General features: G+C 46.8%; 1 protein-coding gene across 1 annotated transcript in view; it reads left to right on the plus strand.

Moving 5' to 3' along the window:
• The first annotated feature begins 4,078 nt into the window (after window positions 1–4,078).
• Window positions 4,079–10,000, plus strand: part of akt3a (v-akt murine thymoma viral oncogene homolog 3a) — a 59,010-nt gene continuing 53,088 nt past the window's right edge. The window contains exon 1 of the mRNA XM_030379925.1: window positions 4,079–4,254. Within this exon, the coding sequence (XP_030235785.1) occupies window positions 4,209–4,254 (46 nt within the window). The 5' untranslated portion in view covers window positions 4,079–4,208. The remainder of the gene's footprint in view (window positions 4,255–10,000) is intronic.

Here is a 10,000-nt window from a genome sequence, read left to right on the forward strand (position 1 = left end):
TGGGTTTGTACTTTTTCACATTTGCTGATGTAATGATTGTTTTCTAAGGAGATTATGACTATCGACACGAGCGTTTCTGCACGCGCGTCTATCCACTGCTATAACGCAGCATGCAACATGCGTCAGTTTGACAGTGAGTCTGGTGTGTGACGTAAGATGATGCGGTGCTGGCAGGAATCATTACTAGTCAGCAACAATGTGACAACCTGGATTAAATCAGCCTTGAACACGCCTCAACGTTTAGAGGGCTAGAAACGTTGTATTCAATACCTATTCAGAACCTGTGGTATCGTACCGTATGCGATAATATATTGATCCACAATAGGGAAATAAGTGAGTGATGATGATGAATCGATGATGATGATGATGATTCATCGTAATGATGCTGTCGGTGATGTGGACTGTGGTGATGTTGCCATTGCTAATACAGTTACTGGATGCAATGATGTAGGATGAAGATGGGAAGTGAGCATCAGTAAAAGTCAGAAAGGGACCTCATAGGGCATACATTGATGTAACTCAAGCCTACCTCTTGTTTGACAACCGTTTGAAACAGCGAGAATTGTTGATTTATCAAATATGTACTATATAATGTCATAAAAATGCTCTCAATATGCAAAAGGAGAATGTAATATCTTTAATCAGCTTCCTTATCTGACAAACAGCCAAAAAATAAATATAAATATGAATTTATAATGATATAATGACTTAAACAATTACTGTTATCAACAAGATAAGTAAAAAGGTTTTGTGTGAGGATAAGGGGAGGGTTTATAATTTGAGTCTGTTCCTGTAAAGCCACTGATTGGCTTGTGGAAGCCAGGAAGAGCTTGGTGCTGGCAACACGTGACCTCCCTGGTGTAGTGTCATAGTATCAGCAGTGTTGACACTGGAGGCTAATGCGCATTCTTGAGATGCATGCCTTTGAGCAACTCAAATAAGTACATACGTATAATGGCCAGGGGTTTTAAAGGCAAATATACAATGAAGGTAACCATAATCGTCTGTAATTAAAGTGTCGTACATCAATGAAATGACCAATAACAAGTCATCCTAGCTCATCTGTGATTGGGAACACTTCAGGGGTACTCTCTAATCAAGCAAGAAGAAATCCTCAACCTAGCAGGTTATTCTACAACATTTGTCAATGATCTTCCAGTCATTATTTTAACAAAATCAACTCAATGTAAAACCAACCATACTAATTTGATTTAATGTTCTTTTCAGCTTTTCTATAAATGAAGTCCCCTCTTTTCATCATTTTTTCCATTATGACTTGACCTTTGGAAACATTTGCAGATCAAGTGATGCTGTAGGTGATGCTTTAGTTGTTGCTGTAGTTGCCCTAGAGAGGTGTTTGTATGTGTGATAGTAGTTCAGACCTCAATGATCACAGTGTTGCCTACTACCACGCCCAGACTTATTTCCTCCTTCTGATATTTCACACACACATTCTCGTTCTCTTTCTCTCTCTCTCCCTCTCTCCCCCTCTCTCTCTCTCTCTCTCTCTCTCTCTCTCTCTCTCTCTCTCTCTCTCTCTCTCTCTCTCTCTCTCTCTCTCTCTCTCTCTCTCTCTCTCTGATGAAGTGTTGCCTTTTATTCATTTGTACATTTTTCTAATAATAATTATTAAGGACTTCCTCTTGCAGGGTTAGTTCGGCATTGTGGCAGTGGTTATCACTATGGCAACAGATACCCAGCGACAAGGAAAGGGTTGCCGCCTGTGGACAAGCTGTAGACGCACTTCCCTTCTTCTACTGTTCCTGCCTCACCATCCCCTCCTCTCCGTCCCTGATCTCTCCTCTGTTCTCCTCTAATAGAGGCAGTACCTTTCTGCCATGTACCAACACTTTGGGAGATCTGGGGCATGCCACTCCAGATTAAGGCCCATTTTAAATGCAGCCTTGTTAGGTTACCACAAAGTATTCCCTTCACAAAACAATGATCGCTGTCCTCCTGGTGTGGCGTTCCTTGTGTCCAGCCTTCCTGCAGATGTAGAGTAGTAGCCCGCCATGATGCAAATCTAAATCTTGTTTAGAAAAAACGGCATAATAAACACACAACTCGAGATGGAGATTGTATGTAGGAATGCATAAGTTCTGAGAATTGTGACCCAGTACGCCTATCTTGATTGAGCACTGCCGCAGAAAATATGTGTGTGTGTGTGTGTGTGTGTGTGTGTGTGTGTGTGTGTGTGTGTGTGTGTGTGTGTGTGTGTGTGTGTGTGTGTGTGTGCATGTGTGTGTGTGCGCACGTGTGTGGGCTGGCATGTTTGCATGCATTCTTCCTTGTCTGCCACTGCAATGCATACGTAATCCTGTGTGAGTACATTGGAGCCTGAGCTATGACACTTCGGTTCTCCCAGCCACGACTGATCTGAATACCGACTGACTGCCGGGGCTCGGGCGCTACGGCTCGCGAGCTAGCTGCCTCGCAAAGCCTAAGCCTTTGTTGTCCATTCACATTGATTAGCGTCTAGGTTGTTGCGCATTTTGTAATACACCATAGTAGGGAGCATCTGAGGTGAACAAACACTGGGGAGGGAGGGTGGCCGGATGGAGGAGGCAATGGAGGGAGGGAGGTGGGGCCGGCTGGTGTGGGCTTGATTAGTGCAGGGCAATAAATGCAGGAGAAGGCAGTTTGACAGACAAAAAACAGCAGAGTGGGTGAGAGAGACTGAGACAGAGAGAGAGAGAGAGAGAGAGAGAGCGAGAGAGAGAGAGAGAGAGAGAGAGAGAGAGAGCGAGAGAGAGAGAGAGAGAGAGAGAGAGAGAGAGAGAGAGAGAGAGAGAGAGAGAGAGAGAGAGAGCGAGCGAGAGAGAGAGAGAGAGAGAGAGAGAGAGAGAGAGAGAGAGAGAGAGAGAGAGAGAGAGAGAGAGAGAGAGAGGCAGAGGGACCAAAGTGAGAGATACAGAGAGAAAAGAAGCATCCTGAATTGCTGCTGTTGCTATTTATAGCGGCGCTCTACTCCACGGTCCTCAAATGCTCTCTCACCTCCCTCAGACAGACAGATCCTCCTACACAGTTGCCCACATGTACCTCACATCCACCTGCTCACACACACACACACACACCTAGGCCTATGCTATGGAGATGCACTCAACATACTCCAAATCAAACAGACAGAAACACACACACTCATGCCGACACGCCGACGCACACCACATACACATGCAAACGCACATGAGATACAATCATAACTCAAAGGGAAACACTAGTGCAAAGTAGTTATTCCTTTCAAACGATAAACAAAACAGGAGGTAAGCAAAATGAGAGATACCCATATCAAATGTACACACGTTGTTAGCCAATTTAGATTCCCGCCACTGTTCCAATTTACTGAAGCTATGAATGAAACGAGGAAGAACTTGTAAAAGTTTGTATTGTCTGTAGCCGCTGCTGGTCTTCAGATCACCTTGTTAGTGTGTAAGAGAATGTGTGTAGAGAGATGGAGTGAGAGATCCAATGGGATAGAGCGCAGAGGTGTGTGTGTGCATTTGTGTTTTCTGTGTGTGTGTATGTGTGTGTGTGTGGGGGGGGGGGGGGGGATTTAGCAGGGGGTATTTGTCCTCACAATGACTTATTTGTTTGTCTTGTCAGATTGTACAAAAGCGCTTTGGAGGGGAAGAGGAGAGGGAAGGAGAAGGGAGAAGGCAGGGAGAGAGGGATCAACAGAGGGGAAATACAGATATATATATCCATGCTCTCCTCTCTTATACCTTCTGTCCTTCACTCCCTCCCAGGCTAAGTCGGTACCAGTGAGGAGGAAGGTTTGGAGAACCAAGGAGAGCTGAGGAGTTGGACGACGAAAAGAAGAAGAAGAAGAAGAAGAAGAAGAGAGTGAAGGAAAAGAGGAAGGCTGTAGGAGAGCTACACCACAACAGGAAGCAGAACTACACACGAGCACCCAGCAAGTGTGCGTGCGTGTGCGCGTGTTGTCTGGGATAGAGCGAGCGGCAGACAGCGCGGGCAAGGGAGAGAGAGAGAGAGAGAGAGAGGGAGAGGGAGAAAACGAGGAAGGAAGGGAGGGAGAGCGACGCGGAGGCTGGGAGAGCCGATTCCCCCCCTCCCTCTCCTCCTCTCCTCCTCTCTCTCTCCTATCCTCCCCTTCCCTCTCCCTCTCCCTCTCCCTCTCCCTCCCCTCCCTCGCTGTTCTGCTCTCTCTCTGGAGCTGGCGTGTAGTGGCGTTGGGCTCGCTCGCAACAACCATGACAGATGTCAGCGTGGTGAAAGAGGGATGGCTCCAGAAAAGGGGTGAGTAGACGCTTCTCCTCTCCTCTCTCCCCTGTCCTCTCGTACACCGCTGCATGTTGCCGGCTGATGCTGCTGCTGCTTCTGCTGCTGCTGCTGCTGCTGCTGCTGCTGCTGCTGCATGTGGTCGCTGTGCTGTGTTTGCATCGTCGCATCCCCTGGCGTCTAGGCTAGACTGAAGGTGCATGGCCACATGTGCTGTGGCTGGAGGATGGGAGGGAGGGAGTCAATGGGTTGGGAAGCAGCATAGGGTTTGCGTGCATATGTCAGTGTGTCTGGGATGTCTGATTCATTGCTGGACTGTGCGCTTGTGACTGTGTGTGTGCAAGGGGAGTGTGTGTGTGTGTGTGTGTGTGTGTGTGTGTGTGTGTGTGTGTGTGTGTGTGTGTGTGTGTGTGTGTGTGTGTGTGTGTGTGTGTGTGTGTGTGTGTGTGTGTGTGTGTGCGGGTATGTGCGTGTGTGTGTGCGTGATCAAAATGATGTGTCACTTAAAATTCGTCAATGCAGTCAGGTGGCTATGTGGTGCAGTTAGATATGCTCTGAACAAATATGCTGTGCACAGGGAAAATGTATGTAATAGTCAGGCATGCATAGAAGCTGTGTGAGCACATGTGTTTGGTTGTACTGTGAACGTAGAAATATCTCAACAACATTACGATTGAAACAGACGTCCATGCCTTTCTGGAGCTGATCTCATCATCTAGCAGCAGAAGTAGAAGAATACAAACAACTCAGTAACTTTGACTTGACGTAAGGGATTCAGTTTGGTTCCTTTTGAAAGTGTTCAGTGGTGAGCCTGAGACATGTGATGCGGGGGTGGGCGTGCGTCCATTGAACAACACATCCTGTTATAACTTCCCTGAATGACAGTGAATGAGACGTGGGGTGGGGGTGGGGGCGGGGGGAGACAGAGAGTGTGTGAGAGAGAGAGGGGAGAAGAGGAAGATATTATAGAGAAACAGAGAGACATGGTGAGAGGAGGGAATGGAGAGAGAGTGGGGGAGATAAGAGAGAGAAAGGGTCCCCCCCCCCCCCCCCCCCCCCCTCTCTTCTGCTTTTGCTTTTTGTGGATGGCTGTGGTGTTGTGGGTGCGTTAAGGGCCGTGGCAACAGGTTGGATGTCTGGTAATGGCCGGTTACCAGACATCGTTCGATGCTGACTCGAATGAGGCGGTCGGAACTGACTCCGGATGTTTTCATCAGCATCCTCGACTCGGAGATTCCACTTCTGCAGCCAAAGTGTCTTGTTTCTTACTGACCAGGCGACACTGGAATGTGCGTCTCCAAGCAAAAATGGTTTTGTGCTCGACTGTCCATTGCGGTGACAACGTTTTTTTTGCGTGTTTGTTTGGACAGGCACTTAAATGCTTTGTCTTTAGTGTACAGGTCTAATCCTTTGTATATTATTTAAACATTAGGCTAAGGTAGAAAAGTATAATACAGGTGTAATACATGGGGTTGATGTATGGCTTTTGTAGTTCTTCCATGTTTGTATGAGTCAGTCAACTCAATCAAGTCAAACATCCAGATTTGTAAATAGGATAGGATATGAGGATTAGAAACGAAAATAGAATAGAAATAGAACAAAGAATGTGAGTATTGATTATTTTAAGAAATAGCAAGTCTACTTTTTCAATCTCTTTTGAATGCTATCAAGGAGCTGTAATTAGAGCCCTTGACTTGGATGTGACAAAATAAAACAATAATAGTGTGTGTGTGTTTAAGTGTGGGTGAGGACGATTCTCAATGGGGGGAACTTAGGGGATTTCCAGGCTGGCGGGCCAATGATCTTCTATCCTCCTGATGCTAAGTTGCGGCTCAGGAATGCATTACACAACCCATTGTGCAGGAAGTGACATGGTTCTTAAACACAGCCGCTGCCTTGCCAATACAGGCACATGCAATATCATGGTCGAACATAAACAGATGTGCGAACCATTGATGCATATTAGACTCCCAAAGATTTAAGCACACGTATGCATGCATATCCGCCATTGCTAATGCATACTGCTAATGTGGTAGTAGAGAGCTGTGTGTTTCGGTGTGTGCCTGTGTGTGGGTGGGGGTGTGTGTGTGTGTGTGTGTGTGTGTGTGTGTGTGGGGGTGGGGGTGTGTGTGTGTGTGTGTGTGTGTGTGTGTGTGTGGGTGTGTGTGTGGGTGTGGGTGTGTGTGTGTGTGTGTGTGTGTGTGTGTGTGTGTGTGTGTGTGTGTGTGTGTGTGTGTGTGTGTGTGTGTGTGTGTGTGTGTGTGTGCAACATATTGCTCCCAGTCACGACACAGGTCTAGAGTGAGCCACTATGTTTGTGCTGATTTGGGTTGTTTGTCTGCGGTATATGCTAAATAAGTGTTTATGTGTGTGTGTGTCTGGGTATATTTGTGTGTGTCTGTGCACACGTGCACAGACACACACGCTTGTAGAGAAACAGGTGCTGACTCACCGCCCTGGTCGTGATAAAGCAAAGACTGCAGAGTTACTAGTTACTCATTATAGCCTGAGAGAAAGTTCCTCTGGTTAACAGACACACAGACACGCACACACACGCACACACACACACAAACACATGCACACACACACAGGCACGCACACAGACACACACACGCACATACACATACACAAACAAACAATCAATTCTTTGTGTTTTGATTCAGAAAGTAAAGCTCAAATGTAGAACGATGTGTTTAATCCACATTGTTGAGGTCTGTCTATAGTGAGGCGCCTAAGTAAATGTAGAGACGTGTGCAGTGTGCACTATGAATCACAAGAGAGTATGAAAGAAAGGGAGAGGGAAAAGGTAGTGTATAATTCTCCCTCTCTTACTCTGTGCTCTCTCTGTATTTTCATGAACGAAAGTCTTACATTCACAGTATGGAAAACTGAGGCTTTCTCACCACTCAGGGCTTTCTCTTCCTCTCCTTTTATGAATACATTTGATCGGTTGTGTGTAACATAATTGTGTGTATGTGTGTGTATGTGTGTTTGTGTTTTTTGGTGGGAGTGCACGTGCATAGAATGCACGTGTGTGTGTGGGATTCCTGGATTGTCTGATAGTTACAATGCTTCAGTAACAGACATCATTCACAAAGAGCTATACTGCTGCTTCTACACACACCTACACTGTCTGTGTGTGTGTGTGTGTGTGTGTGTGTGTGTGTGTGTGTGTGTGTGTGTGTGTGTGTGTGTGTGTGTGTGTGTGTGTGTGTGTGTGTGTGTGTGTGTGTGTGTGTGTGTGTTTGTGTGTTTGCATGCGTGCGTGTGTGTGTGTGTCTGTGTGTGTGTGTGTGTGTGTTTGTGTACGCATTGCTTTGTTATTATATGTATTTTTTCTATGTATTTAGTTTTCTCCAAGCACATGCTGAATAGGTTTGTGTGTGTACTCAGGCCTAAAGTGGTTACCAGAGGCATGCAGTAGTACAGTCAATAGGAAGTATTTTCACTGGGCGGAAGGAATATAGATTTGTTCCCCCTTAGGCTAATGGCGACATTGCTCATGAATACATATACTATACTAAGGGTTGGTATTTCTCTTTCCTTCTTTCATTCGTTAATTCCTTCTTTCATTCATTCACTCACTAATTCTTCCTTTCTCTCTTTCTTTCTTGTAAGTAGACAAGGTGGCGCCTATTTAGTAGAATAGTACTTCATTCACTTTGCTGATTCTCCAAAAAGAAAAAAAGATGAACCCCGCTAATGGCATAACGCTACGGGCAAAATGCTACGCTAGTAGTTAGAGGAACGTGCATTTCAGGACATCCGGACCCATTGAACCCATCCTGAGTTATTTCATTGGGCAGCGATGCCTGCGTGAGGCCACAGGGGTCAGAGCCCTGCACTCTGCAGTTTGAGGATAGCATTACCCGGCATCAACCTGCACAGCACTCAGCATGTTACGGAGGAAGAGACAGAGACAGAGAGGGAGAGGGGAGGAGGAGGAGGAGGAGGAGGAGGAGGAGGAGGAGGAGGAGGAGGGGTGTGGGGGGGGAATGCCCGATCATCTTTTTCATGGGTGCACATCCTGGAGTTGTTGTTCCGGAGAAGAGCAGCGATCAGAAGAGGACAAAGGGACAGTTTCATCCTAAACTGTTTTTGTAATATTATATGACTTCTATACTTCTCACCCCGTTTAAACACGGTTAAATGTGATTGGACTTAAGTGAACTGAGAATCTTTTTTCCCTCGACAAGAATGAATGCCTTTTCTGTTTTGGTTTTTAATCGATTATTCATCGGTTCATATAAATTGAACTAAACTGGTAAGCACATGGTTGCCGCTAACCATATCCATGATCGATGTTGCCGTCGTTTGTGATTCCACATCGTCCTCCACTTGGAGCCACACTTGCTATCAAATGTTTACACTGCTGCAGTCCTTTTTAGTCAGCCATTCAGGCCCAGGGTTCACTGGGTGCAGTGCAGAGAAAGGGGCAGCCATCTTGGCTCCGAGGGTTCAGTGGGTTGAGTGGAGCTGGAGGCTGGCTGGCTGGATCAGGTGGCACTGCCAGAGCTCTGATATCAATCACCAGCCACCGCTGGCACTGCTGCTGTCGCTAGCGCTGCTGCCGCTGCCTCTGTCCCCTCTTTCCTTCTCCTCCTCTCCTTTATCTTCATCCCTTCATCCTCCTCTCCTCTCTCCTCCTCTCCTCAATTCTCCTCTCCCCTAGTCTCCTCTCGTCTATCCTTCTCTATCCTCCTCTCCTCTATTTGCCTTCTCTCTTCCTTCTCCTTATCTCTTTCCTTCCTTGTTTTGCCGTATTTGCTTTACTCTTCCGGTACTTTCCTTCACATCCTCCTTCACTCTCATCACCTTTCCTCATCTCTCATATCCTATCCCCTTTTCTTCTTTTTGCTATTTTTTCCTTGTTGTCATGCTCTACAGCAGACGGGGACAGGGTATCACCACACCTCTCCTTTGACTTTGTGCATTCTCTCACTCATTCGCTCTCTCCCTCTCTCTCCCCCTCCTTCGCTCTCCCTCTCTGTATTTCTCCTCTCTCTTTCCCTGCATCCGTGTCTGTGTCCGCTCTCAACCCTGCTGCTTTTAGTTTTGTTCTGTTCCTTTGTGGCTCTCCTCTTTCTTGCAGTATGTATCTGCCTACTGCACACACATACACACAGACACACACACACACACACACACACAGACACACACACACACACACACACACACACACACACACACACACACACACACACTCACACACACACACACACACACACACACAAACACACACACACACACACACACACACACACACACACACACACACACACACACACACACACAAACATAAACACAGAAACACACACACACACACACACACACACACACACACACACAAACACAGAAACACACACACACACACACAAACACAGAAACACACACACACACACACACACAACCACACACACACACACACACACACACACACACACACACACACACACACACACACACACACACACACACCATACACAAACAAACACGCCTGCCTACAGTAGGCTCCTGCGCAGACAGGCAGACAGTGGGGGCTTTGTTATGAATGACATCCTCCAGCACATCCGGAGGAAGTGGATGCTCCAGTGTAGCTTTACAAACCGTTTCCATTGTCCTGAGAATGACTCACTCTAACACTGCGGAGGATGGCAGCCAGCCAGACAGGCAGCCAGACAAGCAGCCAGTCAGACAGACAGATAGGCAGACAGACGGGCAGCCGCACAGGCCGGCAGCACAGTGCAACCAGCCCTCTGACTGA

This window comes from Gadus morhua, chromosome 15 (genome assembly GCF_902167405.1).
Source record: "Gadus morhua chromosome 15, gadMor3.0, whole genome shotgun sequence".
Lineage (NCBI taxonomy): Eukaryota > Metazoa > Chordata > Actinopteri > Gadiformes > Gadidae > Gadus > Gadus morhua.